The sequence below is a fragment of the Ranitomeya imitator genome, chromosome 4 (genome assembly GCF_032444005.1).
Source record: "Ranitomeya imitator isolate aRanImi1 chromosome 4, aRanImi1.pri, whole genome shotgun sequence".
Classification (NCBI taxonomy): Eukaryota; Metazoa; Chordata; class Amphibia; order Anura; family Dendrobatidae; genus Ranitomeya; species Ranitomeya imitator.
This window is the reverse complement of record NC_091285.1, coordinates 672202623-672223909: the sequence shown is the minus strand read 5'-3', so window position 1 is coordinate 672223909 and position 21287 is coordinate 672202623. Positions and strand designations below refer to the sequence as shown.

The following is a 21287-nucleotide window of genomic DNA, read 5'->3' as shown; positions in this document are numbered from 1 at the left end:
ACTCTCTACCCAGAAGAGACAGCTTGGTACGTGTCTTGGCCTAAGCAACTTAATTTAAGTAGATCAGATAATTTGCCCAATCAAAGGCTTAAATTCTACAAGAAAAAAAACAATTTGCTGACCACATCACATAATCGTTGCGCGTTACCACTCTTCTTACCGTATGTAGTCTTTAGTTCAACCAGTTGTGCCGTGGAACGGCGCCTTCGAGCCGCACGAACTTCACATTGTAGTTCTGAAAAAGTTTTAAAAAATGATTAATATGTATTATAGACAACAAATGCATTTTTAATGCAGAAATTAGTAATTAGCTTTCATATAAAAATCTAAAATAGCTAAAAATGACCATTTCCAATGTACCTAGAAAGATTTATTAGCAGGGCTCCTCCTTCACCCTTCACTTATTGCCTCTCTTTCAATGCTTTTTCATCCTTTACTCATTATCTCTCCATATATCAATAATTCTTCCCTCTTCTTTTTTAGCCCCATCAAATTCTCACCTTTAAGACTTCTACATCTCTTGACCCCTCATTTTCTTATTCTTATGATCATTTCATACCATCATAACTTCTCAAATGCCCTCAACCTCTTTGCATTAACTTTTTAAAAGAAGTCTGTCACCGCCAAAAGTCAAATGGATCTTTCTAGACATTCATATAGGAGACGTAGCCCCTGTAATAATTATACTGTAGATTGTACTGATTTCTTTTTAATGAACAGGCTTCAGTTTTTGGTGTGAATAAAGGCTCAGTGCACCATTCTGCTCCCCTCAGCTACCATCCTTCACTATTCCTTTATGCGATGGGCGAATCCGAACAATAAAGTTCAGGGTCCGATCAAACAACTACTGTTTGGGCACAGACCCGAACACCGACTTCTCCAGGAAGTGCATGTTATTGTTCGGGTCTGGCACCCTGAACATTGGGTGTTTCCTACAGCGTCATGCAGAGAAACACCGGCAGCTATAATAAGCAGTAAGATTATTACCGCCATTCAGAGCGCCAGCGTCTCTGACGGCGGTAAAAAGTTTACTCCTGGTCACAGAGACGTCAGTTGATGTGAGTAGTACGCACAGTGAACTGAAATTTCTCATGGTGAACTGCAGTAAACTGACTGAGCTCAGCACTGCACCATGAGACTTTTTCTCACGGTGCTAGCGGTCATCTCACTGAGTTCACCACAGTTCATCGATCCAGCTGACAGTAAAGCCTTAGTCACCGGCGGTAACTCGATGGCGTTACCGCTTTTCACTGATGCTGGCTTCAATGGAATAGGCACGGATGATATCCACAAAAATCATTTATATGGCTATCAAACATAGAAAGACCTCATGCAATTTTATTTTACAATTTATATATTTATAGCGCAGACATTATTAGCGGTAGCAGGCGTAAGCTGATGGGAGTAGCACTCTCTCATCAGCCGATGCCTCTGTGACCTGAGGTGAACTTTTTACCTCCGGTCACAGCTGCTGGCTCACGCTGTCATCTGACAGCATGGTAATCACAACTCTCTGACCTGAGGTAATAAGGTTACCGCCGATCAGTGGCAGTGTTTGCTGCGCTGTCATGCAGATGACAACATGGCAAAAAAATGGATGTTTGGGCCCCTATTCATCTGAATGGGGCCCGGGTTCAGGTTTGGGTACTGTTCTGGTACCTGAACTGAACTTTATTAACTGTTCGGCCGAACCCACCGGACCCGAACATCCAGGGTTTGCCCATCACTACTTATGACAATTCAAAGTGTTCGCTTTGGGGTGCTGCCCATTTTAAATCTCCAGACTTGCACAAATTGACACTTCTGGGGCAGTGTATACCCATTGTCAGTGTGTACAGGAGCATTATCATCCCTCTCCTGTGTGTGCGGCTGCTCGCTGCAGACAAGATCACACAGCAGTAGGCAACCGATGCTGGCAGGAGATGGAGATGAGAACTCACACAATATCAGTTTGTTCACATTCTCACCTCTCCATCTGTCAGCATTAGTTGCCTACTGCATTGGGATCTTATCTCCAGCGAGCGGACAGAACACACAGGAGAGGGATGATAATGCTCCTGCACACACTGACACTGTTTCTGCTCTCAGCCTCAGAAGTGTCAGTGTGTGCATGGACTTAAGGCTACTTTCACACTTCCGTTTTTTTTAATCTTTCACAATGCGTCAGCTTGACGGATGCGTCAAAAATAGTGAAAAACGGATGCAACGCATCTAGTATTTTGACAGATCTGCTAGACGGTTCCGTCGAAAAACTGGATCCGTTGCATCCGTTTTACCATCCGTTTCATCCGTTTTTTGGACGGATCCGTTTCCATGCCTAAAAATGGGAGTCTCCCAAATGTGATTGGCTACTGGAAAATAGGGAAACCAATATATTGACTGGCTGGCTGTCTTCAGGCTGGCAGGAGTCTTGCTGGCACATTTGGAGTTGATGCCCCAGGCCAGGTGTTAGGTCTCGAGTTCCCACTTCTGCACAGGGGGAATCTCGGGCCGTCTCCGCTGCGGTCTCCCATTCCTATCCAGCCGCAGTGGAGTCTGCTCAGCAGGGACGTCGGTCCCAGCGTCTTGCTCGGTCTCGCTCTGTACAGAGAGTTACTGCTGCTTCTTCAGCTCCTGCCATTAAAGTCAGTGCTGGTCAGCAGCGAGCGGACTTCTCTGGGACTAAGTCCTTATTTGCGCACACTGAGCATGCCCAGGGCAAGATCTCCCGTTTGAGATCGAGGGTCATGTGCTCAGGATCTGCAGCGCATTCCATTGGTCCTCTTGGCAGGTCTTGGAAGGGCAAAGTTTCTGTGGCCACTTCCTGTCCTGCAACTATATAAACTGCGCATGACCGCACGGCCATGCGCTAGTGTACAATTATTATGTGTGTGTGTAGATGGATGTATGTCGAAGGATGAAAGCTCCTAAGTATCCCTCCCTAGAGTTGTTGATTGCTCGCGGATGATGGTAGCTCTCTAGCGCCCGACTATCCATCTATATGTTACACACATCACAGCGTCCTTTTGCTGTGCCTGCCAGTACGGCGCCGTGCGCTTGCCTTGCGCTTTCCATACCCAAGCCTGGGTGGTTAGTGGCGTCCGTCAGTGCGGCATCGCACGCACTCTTGTGCTCATACATTACTGTTAAGGTTCTTTTCACACCCAGTTGCGGTGTTGTGCCAGCAAGGGTCTAATCGGACTTCAATCCCTTTTGGGGTTAAGTTCGCTGACTACTTGCTCGCGCTTTATGTGCGGTACCGCGGTCCTGTGACTTAACAGGATCGCTTTCTTCACGTTGGGTGAGGTTTAACCCACGTGTTTATACTTTTAGTACCGCCATATAGTCTGTCATTTACTAGCAGCGGGTTTCGCCTGCACGGTGGACCCCGGACTGCGAACGCATCTATATCATCTTTCTTGGTGCGTTCCGCCAGTCCTAACATTACACTAGCGCCAGGGTCTGGCTAGTGATGACAGACAAACAGCAATCCCTCCGGTATATCCAGCAGCTGGAGGGTAGGTTGGCGGCTCTCGAGAGCGCAACCTCAGCTGTGGATGTTACCGCAGTTGCTGTACAGGCTGCCAGCGTGGCTGCAGCAACTTTGTCCATTGCCACCCCTGTTCCGACATTTTCTCGCCTCCCGCTGCCAGAAAAATTTTCTGGTGATAGCAAATTTTGTAGGGGATTTGTGAGTCAGTGCTCTATTCATCTTGAGCTCCTGGTTGCACGCTTCCCCACAGAGCGGGCTAAGGTGGGATTTATTGTATCTCTATTGTCGGACAGGGCGTTGGAATGGGCTACGCCGCTGTGGGAGCGTGGCGATCATGTGGTGCAGAGTGCTCCGCTGTTTTTAAGCACTCTGAAACAGGTCTTTTTAGGACCTCAAGTCACCCATGATACTGCGCTCCAACTGCTGGCATTAACTCAGGGTGAGTCCTTGGTCAGTCATTTTGCCGTCCAATTCCGCACTTTAGCATCTGAGCTGGAATGGTCGGATAAAGCTCTTATCCCCATATTTTGGAGGGGCTTGGCTGACCACGTAAAGGACGCTCTGGCCACTAGGGAGATTCCTGCCACACTGGAGGAGTTAATAACAGTCTCCACTCGAATTGATCTCCGTTTTAACGAGCGGAGGTTAGAGCGAGCCCAGTGTAGGCAGAGGTTTCGGCTGGCTCCTACTTTCGCCAAACCTCTGGAATCTCCGGTCCTGGTTCCTGAGTCACATGAGGCCAGAGAAGTGTCACAAGCAGGATCTAAGTCCCGGACCGCTTGTGCACTCAGGGTCTGTCATGTTTGCCAGCAGTCAGGACATCTAGCCACCAGATGTCCTCAGCGGTCGAGGAAACGTCAGCGTCTAGTGGTCGTAGGTGGAGGTACACTAGACACGGCGACGTTTGCCTCTAAATTGTCCTTTAAGAGGACAATTACTATAGGCTCATTCTCCCACTCGATAGAGCTCTGCGTGGATTCTGGGGAGGAGGGCAATTTTATGTCTTCTGCCTTCGCCCAACGTCACGCAATACCCCTGGTTATGTTAGCTCAACCTGTAACGGTACGAGTGGTGAATGGGTCGACACTGCCCTCACAGATAACACACCAGACCATCCCTTTTACTCTGTCCATGTCGCCATCTCATCAGGAGAATATTTCTCTGCTCGTCATTCCTGAGGGAATTGATGAGGTCCTGTTGGGAATACCTTGGCTACGGTACCACTCTCCTCATATCGAGTGGTCCTCAGGCAGAATTCTGGGATGGGGTGAATCTTGTGGTGGTAGGTGTCAGAGGGAGTGTGTTCAGGTTGCTACAACAGAGGTGCCCGCAGATCTATCCTCTCTCCCCAAGCAGTATTGGTCTTATGCAGACGTGTTCTCCAAAAAGGCGGCGGAGACCCTTCCGCCCCATCGCCCCTATGACTGTCCTATTGACCTCTTGCCTGGTGCTGAGCCTCCCCGGGGTAGAGTCTATCCGCTATCTCTCCCGGAGACGGAGGCAATGTCACAGTACATCCAGGAAAATCTGGCAAGAGGGTTCATCAGGAAGTCAGTGTCACCTGCTGGGGCAGGATTCTTCTTCGTGCAGAAGAAGAATGGGGAATTGCGTCCATGCATAGACTACAGGGGTCTTAACGCCATCACCGTTAAGAATAAGTACCCTTTGCCTTTGATATCCGAGCTATTCGATAGGCTTCGGGGAGCAAGGGTATTTACTAAATTAGATCTGCGGGGTGCTTACAACCTGATTCGCATCCGTGAGGGGGACGAATGGAAGACGGCGTTTAACACCAGGGATGGGCACTATGAATATCTGGTGATGCCCTTCGGGCTCTGTAATGCCCCAGCCGTTTTCCAAGACTTTGTGAACGATATCTTCCAGGATATGCTTTCCACCTTGGTCGTAGTCTATCTGGATGATATTCTCATCTACTCTCCAGATATTGACTCCCACCGGAGAGATGTTAGCAAAGTCTTCGATCTCCTACGGGCAAACTCCCTCTATGCCAAGTTGGAGAAGTGTATGTTTGAGCAGGAGTCCTTACCTTTCCTGGGCTACATCATCTCTGCTCAGGGATTGGCTATGGATCCTGCCAAACTACAGGCTGTGATGGACTGGCAGGAACCCCATTCTCTTAAAGCGGTGCAGCGCTTTATGGGATTCATCAATTATTATCGCCAGTTCATCCCGCACTTCTCAACTTTGGTAGCTCCCTTGGTTGCCCTCACCAAGAAGGGGGCGAATCCCAAATTGTGGTCTGAGGAGGTCTCCAAGGCCTTTATCTCTATAAAGTCACACTTCGCTAGCGCTCCCATTCTACATCGCCCCGATGTTGATAAGCCATTTATCATGGAGGTGGATGCCTCTTCTGTTGGTGCTGGAGCAGTCCTCTTCCAAAAGGATGCTCAAGGTCGGAAGCATCCTTGCTTCTTTTTCTCCAAGACCTTCGCACCAGCAGAGAGGAATTATTCCATCGGGGACAGGGAGTTGCTAGCCATGAAGTTGGCTTTCTCGGAGTGGAGACATCTCTTGGAGGGAGCACGTTTTCCCTTCCAAGTCTTCACAGACCATAAAAATTTGGTGTACCTGCAGACAGCTCAGCGGTTGAATTCTCGCCAGGCCAGATGGTCCTTGTTCTTCTCCCGGTTTCATTTCACCCTCCATTTCCTTTCTGGGGAGAAGAACATTCGGGCCGACGCTCTCTCTCGCTCCGTTGTGTCATCTGCGGAGGAGGAGGAGGAGCCTCGGCTTATTGTCCCCACCGAGAGCTTGAGAACTGTGGCTCCGGTTTCGCTGGAGTCTGTGCCCCCGGGCAAGACTTTTGTTCCATCCAATTTGCGACCGGAGGTTCTTTCTTGGGCGCACTCGTCCAGGGTGGGTGGACATTTTGGTACTAAAAGGAAATCTGAGTTACTGGTGAGGACATACTGGTGGCCGTATATGGCCCGTGATGTCGCGGAGTATGTTCGGGCGTGTGTCTCTTGCGCCAGGAACAAGACTCCTCAGCAACGGCCAGCTGGTTTGCTTTATCCTCTGCCCGTGGCGGACAGGCCCTGGGAGATGGTCGGGATGGACTTTGTGGTGGGCTTGCCCAAGTCTCGTAACTGCACCATTATCTGGGTGATCACCGACCATTTTTCCAAAATGGTGTATTTGGTGCCTCTTCCACGGCTACCATCTGCACGGGCATTGGCTGTCTTGTTTATCAAGCATATCTTTCACCTACACGGTATGCCAGACAAAATTGTTAGTGACCGGGGTCCCCAGTTTGCGTCTCGATTCTGGAGAGAGCTTTGTCGTCTACTCAGTATTGAGTTAAATCTCTCTTCGGCATATCATCCAGAGACGAATGGGTTGGTTGAAAGGGCCAACCAGACCTTGGTCACATATTTGCGACATTTTGTTTCTGCCAGGCAGGATGACTGGGCATCCTTGCTACCGTGGGCAGAGTTTGCACTTAACAATGCCGTAGCCGACTCCACCGGTCAGACTCCATTCCTCTTAAATTACGGCCAGCATCCGCGTGTTCCTGTGCCCATGCCTCTGTCTTCCGCTGACTCCAGGGTGGCAGACTGGGCTGTGGAAGCACGGGACATTTGGGACCGCACTCAGGATGCCATTCAGGCCTCCAAGGAGAGAATGAGGTCCTCCGCCGATGAACTTTTGCCCCTGGCGACTTGGTGTGGCTCTCCGCCCGTAACATCAGGCTGCGAGTTGAGTCCACTAAGTTTGCTCCTCGCTACTTGGGTCCCTTCAAGGTTCTCGAACAGGTTAATCCCGTGGTCTACTGTCTGGCTCTTCCTCCACGCTTGGGTATCACCGACACCTTTCACGTGTCCCTCTTGAAACCCGTATACATGTCCCGGTTTTCCGAGTCATCTGCCGGGACATCGGGTTCGTCTACGGACGATTATGAGGTGAACGCTATTTTGGGGTGCAAGGTGGTATGCGGCAAAAAGTTCTATTTGGTGGATTGGAAGGGTTATGGCCCAGAGGACAGGTCATGGGAATCTGCTGAGAACATTCGGGCCCCACAGCTCATTGCTGCCTTCGAGCGTAGCGAGGCCCAAGGAGGGGGGGGCCCTAGGAGGGGGGGTAATGTTAGGTCTCGAGTTCCCTCTTCTGCACAGGGGGAATCTCGGGCCGTCTCTGCTGCGGTCTCCCATTCCTATCCAGCCGCAGTGGAGTCTGCTCAGCAGGGACGTCGGTCCCAGCGTCTTGCTCGGTCTCGCTCTGTACAGAGAGTTACTGCTGCTTCTTCAGCTCCTGCCATTAAAGTCAGTGCTGGTCAGCAGCGAGCGGACTTCTCTGGGACTAAGTCCTTATTTGCGCACACTGAGCATGCCCAGGGCAAGATCTCCCGTTGGAGATCGAGGGTCATGTGCTCAGGATCTGCAGCGCATTCCATTGGTCCTCTTGGCAGGTCTTGGAAGGGCAAAGTTTCTGTGGCCACTTCCTGTCCTGCAACTATATAAACTGCGCATGACCGCACGGCCATGCGCTAGTGTACAATTATTATGTGTGTGTGTAGATGGATGTATGTCGAAGGATGAAAGCTCCTAAGTATCCCTCCCTAGAGTTGTTGATTGCTCGCGGATGATGGTAGCTCTCTAGCGCCCGACTATCCATCTGTATGTTACACACATCACGGCGTCCTTTTGCTATGCCTGCCAGTACGGCGCCGTGCGCTTGCCTTGCGCTTTCCATACCCAAGCCTGGGTGGTTAGTGGCGTCCGTCAGTGCGGCATCGCACGCACTCTTGTGCTCATACATTACTGTTAAGGTTCTTTTCACACCCAGTTGCGGTGTTGTGCCAGCAAGGGTCTAATCGGACTTCAATCCCTTTTGGGGTTAAGTTCGCTGACTACTTGCTCGCGCCTTATGTGCGGTACCGCGGTCCTGTGACTTAACAGGATCGCTTTCTTCACGTTGGGTGAGGTTTAACCGACGTGTTTATACTTTTAGTACCGCCATATAGTCTGTCATTTACTAGCAGCGGGTTTCGCCTGCACGGTGGACCCCGGACTGCGAACGCATCTATATCATCTTTCTTGGTGCGTTCCGCCAGTCCTAACACCAGGTTTATATAGATTTGGGGCCTGTCTGGCCAATTGGCTACAAATTCCTGATTCTGAGCATGTTGAGTGTGAAAAAACGGATTCCAGCGCTGGATTCCGTCATACGACTTGTCACGACGGATCCTGCGTCCATAGGCTTCCATTCTAGTCAATGACGTATGCTGCAGGATCCGTCACGACACGTTTTCCCGACGCAGACAAAAAACGTTGCATTGAACGTTTTTTCCAGATAACAGTCCGCCAAAACACGATGGATCTGTCGCACGACGGATGCGACGTGTGGCCATCCGTCACAATCCGTCGCTAATACAAGTCTATGGGAAAAAAACGGATCCTGCGGGCACATTTGCAGGATCCGTTTTTTTCCCAAAATGACGCATTGCAATGGATCTGAAAAGACGGAAGTGTGAATGAGGCCTAAGGGGTGTAACAGTGCACTGAGCCTTTGGCCACACCAACATTGCACTGAAGGCCCCTCATTTACATATGTAATAAAACTGTATCTATAGAAAACTAAATTAGTAAATTCTACAGTACCATTATGACCTTTATATGAAGATCTAAATAGTTCAATTTGATCTTTGAGAGTGAAAGACTACCACAAAAGGACTAACCCTTTTTCATTGGAAGTTACCCTATTGCCTCTCCTTATATTTCATCATAATATTTTTTTCCCTCCAAGATATTTCCATTGCCTTTTTTCCTTTCCAGATCCTCAACATCATATTCAAAGCATCTCCCTACTTGCCTCTTCTAATGAAATGTTTACCCTTTATCTTCACGACCTACTCCACACCCTACTAATTTCCTCTTCATACTCTCATCTTCTGGATATTTTCAATCTCACTCCTATACTCTACTCTCATTTTGATTTCATACCAGCTCCTCGAGGACTCCTCTTATAAAACATTTCTTTTTTTAATAACAAGAGATGATCTCCATTACCTGATCTCTGTTGGGTTGTTCTCTGGAAACTTGATTGCAGGGCCAAACCAGCATCATAAAACACCCCCATACTATTGGCACCACTCCCAGGCGTGCAGCCAATGTCTGATTTCTCCACCGAGTCCCACACCTAGACAGGCAAGGCAGACATGGATGATGTTTAACCTTAATAATGCATCACTTGCACAATTTTCTATAATTATAGTTTTTAATGCAATTTTACACATGGGCTCCTCACCTTTTTTTGGGAAATCTTATATTTTTTATTCAGCACAAAGACACCTTTGTCTACGGCCACCAGTCCCACATAGGCCTTGTGATCTGCTTGCAGTTTCAATTTCATAGAAGAACCAGGGCTTTGCACTTTGTTGTCTCTTTCCGCATTGCCGGTCACCAACAGCTATTTCACAGTATAACATAGGTATATTAGTAAACCTTTTCTCTATAGTAAAATTACTTCCGTGAACAGTTTGAAAATCAACAAACCTCTTCAAAAATCTCATACCTCTTGTCTCTCTTTATTTAATAATAACTGAAGATTATAAAATCACGTGGAAAGTCAACAACCTTTATATTGTAGGTATGATGCTCACCGTTCCCATGCACGAGTCTGTTACGTCCACCCAGATGGAATCTGAGACAATCTCATTTCTAACAATGTAATATGCAACTATACGGAAGGATGGAATAAATTCTTCTGTGATGGGGAGAGACATGGTAACCAAGGTCTGACCCTGCAACCGAGGTTGCTTGTCCACTTTAAGTATCCTGCCCTTGTTCATGACCTAAAAAGCATGAAAACAGTAGATAATACCTGAACTTGAATCCATCTGATCACACAACATATCTTACACTTTAGTTATAGTAGCCATACAAACTACTTTACACCTATCAATCATAAACTTAACCCTCTCTTGATCTTCTCACACCTCACCAACCTCACTTTTAATATCTCCCATTCTTTTGGTGTCCCTCAAGGTTCTTTCCTGAGACCACTACTCTTTTCCATTTATGCCTCATAAAATGATCGGATAAGGCAACTTTTCCTGTTTGCTTTAATTTTTTGGGGAATTTTAATTTGTAGAGAAGTTTTTCTCTCTAGATCCCAGTACATGATAAACATAACATAATAAAAACACTGCCAAAAGTACCAATGCCTGGTTTAAAAACAACAGTATGAGAGACACCAGACCCAACAATGCAGATGGGCTGAAGGCTGCTATCTAAGCAACCTGGGCTGCCATAACCCCTCAGCAGGGCCACAGGCTGATAGCCTCCATGCCACGCCACACTGATGCAGTAATTGATGCAAAAGGAGCCCCGACCAAGTATTGAGTGCATTTACTGAACATACGTGTCATTAGGCCAATATTTCGGATGTTAAAATTATTTTTCAAGCTGGTGTTATAAAGAATTCTAATTTACTGAGATAATGACTTTTGGGTTTTCATTGGCTGTAAGCCATAATCATCAACATAAACTGGTGTTTACCAGGTAGGTGAAGTGCCGGATCTGGTTCTGTAAGGCTGCGTTGTTATTACGAATATTGAAGTTTACAGCAAGATTATCTCCAGGCTTGACTTCTGCGGAGGTGATACCAATGTGCAAGTAATTTCCTCCTGACTGGTAAGCAGTGGCTGTCATTGATTCTGTGGCTTGCCGGGCAGCAGGGAGCAGAGGACTTGCTGTTTTCACCTGTAATCAGTAAAGATTGCAATAATGCAGGGTACATTGAGTCACCAAGGAAAAAAAACGAATATTCCTTCTGGTCAAAATCTAAAGATTCTTTTATTACAGCCTATTTCCACTGATCACCGGATGCCATACATTGAATCATCACGACTATAGACCTAGGACTAAAGGTTCTTTCACATTGAGTTCAGGCACCCGTTCAGTGGCCCTATTGGGGCTTGCGTCTGCACCAAATGCAAAATGGGATTTGAATGAATGCGCCGCCAAAGCCTTAGACTATAATGCGCATGTGCGCTCTGCCATGCATCATTATCGGGCATGTACATAAATCTTACTCATCGCTGTCAAAGGTGCCGCACACTATGCCCCGGCGCGTGTTTTGCGTAGGCTTCTTCCGCGTGCTGTTGTGCGTCGGGGCAGAGTGTGTGGCACCTTTGACAGTGATGGGTAAAATTTACATGGGGTTATGACCTGGTGACATTTCAGCGAGGGACAGGCAGTATCTTTACACCTCACTTGGGTATTTACTATGTCTTTGCTGATATGATCTCTGGGACCCCTTTCTTTACCTTATCTTTGCACTGGCACTTTATGTATATTAAGAGTATACTTGAATCATTCTGTCACACTATTGGTGCTGCAATTGTGTTGCACTGGTGTCTCTTATCAGTATTCTGTCTTAATATTTGCCTCTATGTTTGTTTAAAACCTTTGTGAAATTATTACGGATAAATATATTGATTGAATTTTATCAGTGGATTTGCACTCCGTTTTCTGGCATGTTTACAAATATAGTGGGCGTTATTCATTGCTAGTGCTATTGGTGGTTTGGATGTTTTGACCTAGCACCACCATTTGAGATTATGTTTCCTCTTACTGGGATTTTGTATTTTATGTCTAAGTGTCTGCCTCCAGTAGGCGTACACTCCCAAAAATGATGCATGACAGGACGCACGTTTGCTCTGTTGGCACGCCTATAGTCTATGGTCCCGTCGGCACACATTTTGAGGGGGGTGCGGACGCAAGACCCGATAAGGCCAAGGAACACACGCCTGATCGCAGTGAGAAAGCACCCTAAGGCATTAAACAATTGGCTTACAGAAACTGAGAATACTCTTGTAAAATGTCATCGAATAACATACAAGGTTAAGGTTAAGAACCTGAAGACCCACCTCTTCCGACAAGCCTACAACCTGCAGTAACCACCGATTGACCAAACCGCTGCGTGACCAGCTCTATCCTCACCTACTGTATTCTCACCCATCCCTTGTAGATTGTGAGCCCTCGCGGGCAGGGTCCTCACTCCTCCTGTACCAGTTATGACTTGTATTGTTCAAGATTATTGTACTTGTTTTTATTATGTATACCCCTCCTCACATGTAAAGCGCCATGGAACAAATGGCGCTATAACAATAAATAATAATAATAAAGGTGTAAACTATCCCTATTGCCAGGTTAGCATAATTCCCAGACAAGGACATTTTAGACTTAATTTTGAACTGTTTATTATAATTTCCAAAAATCAATTTACAATATACAATCGTCATTATTTTTTCTATATCAGTCCCAATCGTTGACCCTTCCCTGTCTTCAGGAACAAAATATGTAACAAAAAATAGAGTAGAGAATTTTTTTTCCATGCTAATATATATTAAAGGGAACCTGTGATGGATTCATGGTGCTGCATAAATCAGAGCCTGGCCACACAATCACAGCTAGTTATTTTTCTCGGAAACATTCAAGTGTTTCAGAGAAAATAAACTTTAATGCTCCATCACCGGCGGCTTCTCCAAGTGTCACTGCAAGTGATTGACAGCTCCCTCTGTCATCTAAGTGTATGGAGAGAGACCTGTCAATCAACTGCATCAGCACTGAGAAGAGCTAGAACTTTACAGTACATTGATATTCATGTAAAGTCCATGTGATACACGGAAGTTCTGAGGCATCGTCAGGGCGTTTCTCTCTTTTTATCAGTTAATAACATAATAATTTGCTGATACTCACGGTAATTTTAAGTGAACTTATACTTGAGGCCGTGTTCAATGTCAGCTTGGCCGTTCCCTCTGGTCCCGTCATGCCCTCCACTTTTATTGGTTCAGTCACGACTGGGACGCGAATTGCTGGAGAACCATCAGGGTTTGTCACAAACACCTTGGGAAATAAAAAGATAGGTACAATAAATATTTCTAGAGTAAAAACCATGGAAATTGTTCCTTAGGTCATTATTAAAATTGAAGGCACATGAGAATGTAAAAAACAAAACAGGCCTGCAAAGTGACCTGCATAGAACCAACTTAGGAACCATAGTCTTCTCCAGGAGAAGAACCGATCTGAGATAATTTATGAAATAGAACTGTAAATCTGATCCTGCTTTATTATGAGTAAGTGAATCATTCTTTAGTTTCAACTCTTCATGGATAAAAAATATTAATTCTAGACAAAAGTATGATTTCATCCGTATACATCCTTTAATAATATGTATATTCGGTGGAACCAAGGACTCCAACCTGTGCAGCTCCAAATCATTTATAAATATGATTTATAACATTGGTTGAACAGCCTGTGTTTTCCAGAGATCTGTAGGTTAAAGTCCTCTTCTTTTTAGAACATTTACGAGGCTTTGTTCTTGAGTTGCCGATTCCAGAGTAGAGACTCACATCTTTTGCATATCCTTGTGATTGTGCCATTAATGTCCAAGATGGCGGTGAGGAATGTATTTTGGTATCATCACACACACGTATGAATTATGGACTTACTTCCATAAATATAGATCAACAAGGGTTACATACCGTAAAGTCGAAGGGCATTCCAGGCTTGAAATATTTGGCGGTTTTGGTAAATAGAATTTTAAATGGTGATTTCACAATGTGAATGTCTTCCAGTTCACTTTCCACAATTTCACTGCCTAAAAGAAAGATTGGAGTTCAGGAGGTGAATGCAGGACTTCATTGAGGGATGAAAATTCATCTCTTAAAAAGTAGATTTGAGAACATTGTTCAAAATGTGGTTCCGATTACGATCGGGGGCGAATAATTCACCGAACAAAGCCGAATGTCATTGGAGTCAATAGAAGTGTTCAGAATTGATCTTCAAACCTAAATTTGGCACGAGGTACCAATATGGCATGAATATGGCAAATTCAGATTCGGTCACCGAATCCGTACAATAAAGTGTAACCATCTTTTTTTTTTTTTGATAAATCAATAGCACATCTGAAAATAAGAAACGCTGTAATATATCTTATGCAAGAAATCTGCTGCTTTCTCAGGCAGGACTTATCTTTCATTCTCAATTTACAGGTAAAATTTGTGACCATTGATATTCGCAGCAAAAAGACAGGAGACGACAGTGATACTAATGAGATTCTATGGAGAGCGGGGGAGGTGGGATGAGCTCCGTCTTAATACTCCACCTTTCCTCGTCTTCATAGAATCTCATCAGCCGTAACCTTCTTCTATCTCAGTAATGGAACAATCTGTTTTCACTGAATACAGATTTTACCTGTGATTTGAGAATTTTGAGAATGACTGATCAGTGATCAGTCCAGGAGGAGAAAGAAGCAGATTTCCTTGATAAGATATATTGGAAACTTGCTTATTTTCATGTATAATATTGATTTATAAAATACAAGTTAAAACAATGGTTACTCTTTAAATGACTATTACGTGTAATTTGTAATGTCCTAAAAAGTCTAACCTGTTAATTATCTGCATAAAATATCTAATCAGTCACTGTTTATAAGAACCTCATTCTGGGTCACTTTTATAGGAAGCCAATTAGCCTATTAGAAAACATCTTCATTGTTACTTTTAAGACCCAGGGTGATGCAGAAAAAAAAAATAACCTATACTCCGCTCCCAGACAGATTCCATTCCATTGCTCTGATACGGGCTTCCTTCTTTTAGGCAGGAGGAATCACTGTTTTTTTCCGCTCAGGCAGAACGTTAAGGATTCAATTAATCAGTCGTCTCTCGTTGGCTACAGCAATCATGTGACTATTCCTGCCAGAAGAGGAATCCAAAATCTCAGAAGGGGGTATGCCAGCCGCCGGGCAGAGAAGTGGCACTTGACAAGTAGATGAGAAAGTGTTTTTAATTTTTTTTATACTTTTCCCTCTCTGCGTCTAATCATAAAGAATTTAAAAGTAGTGGACAACCCACCAATTTCTCATTAAATACATAAATTATTGTGACAAGCTAGCAGTACCCTTTATAGGCTGATATTATCAATGGTCCAAATCGGGATGTTCTCCAGTACCAAAAAATATAGTTAAAACTCAGCCTTTACTCAAATAACATTAAAAAATGGCAAAATGTGCCCCTGTTAAACAATCTGATAATGCTTATGGAGCGCCCCCACGGGCTAGGGGTTACTCGGTACCGGGCCCTTCGGTTCTCGTCAGGGATGTCACAGTGGCTGACCCGGTCCATGGCCCTAGGGGGACGTCCGTTGTAAAATGGGGGAAAGGTCTTTAAAGGGTTAATGTTCGTGATGCCACCTGTGGTATTTGGTCAGGGTGATCGATGCTGCTTTGGGGTTTGCTGGGGTGATGTTATGGCAGCTAGATAGTATACCTTCCAACAGGTGAAGTATATCCCCAGGGCTTCCCAGTGTGTAGATGGTGGATGATGTAAGGTGCAGTGAATAACGAGGACACAAGGTTGCAGTCTCTTTACCTTTGCTGAAGGCTTCAGCATCCACAGTCCAGGGTAGGGACCACAGGGTAGGCAGAGTCCGGCCGGTCTGAAGGCAAATCCAGAGTCCCCTTATCCAGGTGGAATTCAATAGCCTTCCTCTAGTGCCTGAGTGTTGTAGTCCCTCCCTGCTGAGCAACTCGGTAAGGTCCTCACAACTATTGTAGGTGTTAAGTCTCTTTCTCTCTGTCCCCCTGACGGATAGGACAAACTGATGACTGGTGGCATGAGGCTTTTTATAGGGACCCTAGAGAAGCCCCGGCCCCCACAAGTTGCCACCGTGCCTCCTGGGTATACGGTTGGGCAGCTAACTGTTATGACCTGGTGGTAAGGACAATAATGGACCTGGTGGTTAAGAGCACACGGAATGACCTGATAGCTACTAATAATATAGGACGAGCTCTGAGACGTGGGAACTCTGCTGACCGCAATCCCTGATCCTATCACACACACTAGAAATAGCCGTATATTGCTCCTAACGCTCCCTATGCAACTCGACACAGCCTAAGAAACTAGCTAGCCCTAGAGATAGAAAAATAAAGCCTACCTTGCCTCAGAGAAATTCCCCAAAGGAAAAGGCAGCCCCCCACATATAATGACTGTGAGTAAAGATGAAAATTACAAACACAGAGATGAAATAGATTTAGCAAAGTGAGGCCCGACTTACTGAACAGACAGAGGATAGGAAAGGTAACTTTGTGATCAGCACAAAAAACTACAAAAAGACCACGCAGAGGGCGCAAAAAGACCCTCCGCACCGACTCACAGTGCGGAGGCGCTCCCTCTGCGTCCCAGAGATTCCAGCAAGCAAGACAAAAATCAAAATAGCAAGCTGGACAGAAAAATAGCAAACCAGAGAAAAACAAGCAGGAACTTAGCTTCTGCTGGGAAGACAGGTCACAAGAACGATCCAGGAGAGAACTAGACCAATACTGGAACATTGACAGGTGGCATGGAGCAACGATCTAAGTGGAGTTAAATAGAGCAGCCAGCTAACGAATTAACCTCGTCACCTGTGGAAGGAAACTCAGAAGCCGCAGCTCCACTCACAACCACCAGAAGAAGCCCATGGACAGAACCAGCCGAAGTACCATTCATGACCACAGGAGGGAGCTTGACAACAGAATTCACAACAGCTAACGTGGAATCAACTGTCCTGCCAGTCTCTGAAGTAAAGCATAGAGATCCTTACTCCCTCGGTGTTCTGTCTACCGGTTACTGTGCTTCAGGAGGAGGCAGCCTGCTTCTAGCTGGTCTCCCCTGATGTTCCTCTCCTTTTGCTATGACTTCGTTTCTCACTCACTGCAACACAATTCCTTTCAATGTCTCTTTCTTTGGAAGCTGCCGCAAGTGGGGCAGGCGCAGCTCCGTGAACCCTCGTTCTCCCACAGACCTCCATCTGCTCTCCTCTCCTCTTTCTCACTAACTTTCTCTCCCGACTACCAGTTTTACCTAATTGTGAGGAGTGCCCTAATAGATAGAAGCATGCCTCCCCCTGGCGGCCTGGAGTGTGAAGTGTGTTTTGTGGTTGTGATACCTGGACAGAAGATCTCCTTCATTGCCCTCAGACATAACATCACTCCCCCTGGTGGAAGAATAACATTACTGCAACGACCAGGACTCTGGGGCGCTGCACTTACATGTTTCGGCAGAAAAACTCTTAATAATAGATCTACCCAAAACGCAAGAGCATTATGTTTTTTTTTTAAACATGTGCACATTCTACCAATTCTTTTATCCTATATGATTAAGGCAATCTGTCGGCACACTTGTGCTATGTAATCTGAAGACAGCATTCTATAGGGGTTAAAACACAGATTTTATCGATGCCTCTCCTATCAAGCTCCAAGGTTTGGATTACTTAGAATGATAGTTATAGCAGGAGCTTATTATTGCTGGGACACAGCAGGGTAGTCAGACATGCCCCCTCCTGTGATAGCCTCCTCACTGTCTATGGACATTGTATATACAAAGCCTAGACTGGGCGGGGTTTGCTTCCACAGCTCTGCTGCATTGCTAAATCTAAAAACTCTGATTGTGTCAGAACCACTAAACCCGTAAAGTGATGCATTGGCGCTTTCAGCTTCTCTTTGTCTACATCAGGCTGCTCACAGATGATGTAGCAAAGACCTGCTGACAGATTACCTTTAAAGGCTTTCCTTTGGGGCTGGAGAACATTCCTTTTCGGACCATTAAGAGCTATTTGACCCTGAAGTCAGACCAGAGCATTCTCCGTATACCACACATAGACCATGGGTTGTCTACCCTTGAAGTCTCCTGAGATACTTATCGCTAACACATAACTGATGGGCTGAATTGTCACTTTTTCAATTTTTTTTTACATTTTCAATGTCTAACACGAAATAACTTTTTAAATAAAGTTAAATAAGTAAATAAGAATATTTTTTTAAAACTCGGGAATGAAAAAAAAGGTTTTCTTTTCAGTGAGAAAATACTGTGCCGAAGCAATGCTGATAAATGAACAAAATGCTTAGTCTTCTACAAGTGGCCTATAAACAGACATGAAGATATGCCTGTACAAATATGTACCGTCCTTAAATAACTGTGATATCTAGGTTCGTTACTTCGGTATTTTAATGATCCCCCTCCACATACTCACCAGAATCAGTGATAAGAGTAACCGACATATATAAGGTATATTGCAACATATCATCAGCGTTGATAAAGCTCTTCACAAGATCTTCTATTTTCAGCGTAGCAGTCCCTACACCATCTTCAATCTAATGGACCGATGAAGGTCATCGAGAACGAAGATAAACAACACAGGCTTTTAAGCAGATTAAGAAATTTCCTGCAAGAATCTTAAAATATTTTTCGAATCTAAAACTTTACAAATTCCTTCTAATATAAAAAAAAGAAGGAAATACGATCTTGTCTAGATTTAGAAATATTTTTTCTTACGTGAATCCGTCTCAAGGTATTGGGTAGACTGGTCCTTACATCGTCTTTCTTCACCCCAAATATTACAAAGGCAGTACCTTCTACAGACTTCCCATAGAGGAACCTGGTGTTAAGAGCAAAACAGAGAAGCCAAATATCATAACCCATGGAGTTGTGAGAAGGTGCAAATATTCAGGTATCAGAATCACTTGTACTCAAACACCGTGGTCAGGCCACCGACATGAGATGACTTTTCAGTCACAACTCCACCATTTACAGTCATATGTGGCTAACATGAAGATTCTAACTATTTTATCGAGATGAACAGGTATCAGGCACCTCCCCTGCTCATTTTTGTGTTAGTTAAGGATCTGATGTATAAAATTCCAATTTTTGGGTTTTGTCAAATGAAAATCATTGAAGGACCCTTGCTTCAACACTAACATATCAATGGATAGACTGAAAGAAGATTCTTTAAATTGAACTATCTAGAATGTTGGCTTTCAAGAACCATGAATTGTATACCCCATCTACTTTTTTAACAGCTGAAAAGTCTCATTCTTAAACTCATTGTTTTCTTACTGAGATACAAGCTTTAATAATCTGGAGATAAGTGACACATAAAGTAGTTGTCCAGCGTTGAAAAATGTTCTGCTTTCAGGTATAGGTCTATCGAGGATAATAATCAGTGGAATACTCATCACCTAAAACCCTTGTGGATCCAGCACTGGATCCATGGGAGTGTCCGGCATGGCACATCGGATGATGAGCTGTTCTAGTCATCTGACCACTGCAGCCAATCACACAGAGCGAGAGAGCAATGTAATCCACCGGAAACTGTTGCATTCTGATAACCCAGGCACAGGCCACCACCGTACAAGATATGATAATCTGCTTGATAAACTGTGGTTGACCATGTGATGCCATAGCTTTACGGGCATTACGGGAAGGCCCATGTGGTAACAGAAAAACTGTCATTAGTCTTCTGTAGCAGAATGGGAAATGGTGCTGGGCATGTTTTTTTTGCGATCCTCACGACTTGAATCTCAAAGTGTTCAAATTCGCATGGAAACATGACTTTCAGGAAATTCTGCTCATAGTAAGTCCTTCGTGAATCGATATGTTCATCTCTAGCCAACACCATTGAAGATGGTTCTGGACAACTTCGGTGCTCCTACACTCCTCTGATGCTACAGAAGCAAAGCTGCCTCTGATAGCAGCATGGGAGAGCACGTAATTTGAGTCAACACTGCAACCATGCTGCTAGCCTGAACTGTGAGTCATCAGTAACATGCTGTCCCATGGCTATTGGGAAGCCAAGAAGCAGTGGAGTGGTGTGCTGCGAAAGATTGATCATGAGATAAGGCTGGATACGCATACAATGGTTTATAGAAAAATCCAGTAACCAAGGCACCAGATGTCCTCCTTTAGGTTACTTGATTGGTACATAAAAAACTCACATGTGACGTTTTGGCCACGCAGGGCCAAGTATGAGCTCTATAGCTTGATAAATGCCCTGCGCAGCCGAAATGTCGCATGTGAATGCTTTGTGTATCAATAAAGTAACCTAAAGGTGGACATCTGGGGGCTTGTTTCCTGGATTTTTCTGTTCTGATACAACCTTGTGGAGGGCTGCACAAGGTGCACGGATTACAGAGTGGTGCATGGGATTAATCTGCGACACCTACAATGGTTTATGGCTGAACTCCTCCTCACCACTCAACACACATGAGAAGTGAGTAATATGCCTCTGCCAGACTCTAGCAGATGCTTATCTCTGTCCAGAACCAACCATTCATTTATTTTCTTTATTTCCCAAACGAAAGCCAGATAGACTTTTCACATTTCCTGATTTGGCCAACTTTTTTTCTTAGATTTTTTTGTAAGGAATTGTTTTAAATTAGAATATATATTTTCTTTTTCCAACAAGAAGTTGAATGTTGTCGTTTTAGATCTGTGTGTCATTTTCCAATCAAGCACTCCAATATTTCATCCATACTTAACTTACTTTGCTGTAATGTCCACTCTAAATTCAGGATCATCAACATAAAAGTATTTCTGCTCCGGAATCAGCAATATCTCAAATGTTGGTAGGACTGTAAGGAGGAAAATTAGACATTGATAGTAATACTTGAAGGACGCACTGTAAACTGCTATTACACTTATGTCTATTAATATTCTCTTACCATATTCTTTCACCTCAAAGTTTGTGGTATAATTTTGTAGCGGAGAATCTTCATATTTTGCTGATATGGTCCATACACCCACACTGGAGGGGTAGATCAATATGGCATTATATTATACGAGTGCTGTCTGGCACTTTCATTCATAACATGCTTTATATTAGCATCATATGTATTATTAATATGTGCTGTGTATGCCATTCTTTATAGAAACACTGTAAGTACTGTGACTAAGTCACTTGTAAAGTACTGGAGAGGAGATATGTGTCACTACGCTTAATGACGTCAGTGATATAAAGCCAGAGTACTTTTCTCCAGC

At 44.8% G+C, this 21287-nt stretch overlaps 1 protein-coding gene across 1 annotated transcript in view; it reads right to left on the bottom strand.

The window, feature by feature from the left end:
- The window catches only part of LOC138677281 (A.superbus venom factor 1-like), a 139443-nt gene that overhangs the window by 93061 nt on the left and 25095 nt on the right, over positions 1 to 21287 (bottom strand). Inside the window, exons 6-16 of the mRNA XM_069767312.1 lie at positions 20972 to 21054; positions 20794 to 20881; positions 18807 to 18909; positions 18505 to 18625; positions 13980 to 14095; positions 13195 to 13341; positions 10990 to 11193; positions 10092 to 10283; positions 9737 to 9898; positions 9499 to 9628; positions 161 to 235 (exon numbers count right to left, since the gene is read on the bottom strand). Coding sequence (XP_069623413.1) covers positions 161 to 235; positions 9499 to 9628; positions 9737 to 9898; positions 10092 to 10283; positions 10990 to 11193; positions 13195 to 13341; positions 13980 to 14095; positions 18505 to 18625; positions 18807 to 18909; positions 20794 to 20881; positions 20972 to 21054 — 1421 coding nt within the window. The remainder of the gene's footprint in view (positions 1 to 160; positions 236 to 9498; positions 9629 to 9736; positions 9899 to 10091; positions 10284 to 10989; positions 11194 to 13194; positions 13342 to 13979; positions 14096 to 18504; positions 18626 to 18806; positions 18910 to 20793; positions 20882 to 20971; positions 21055 to 21287) is intronic.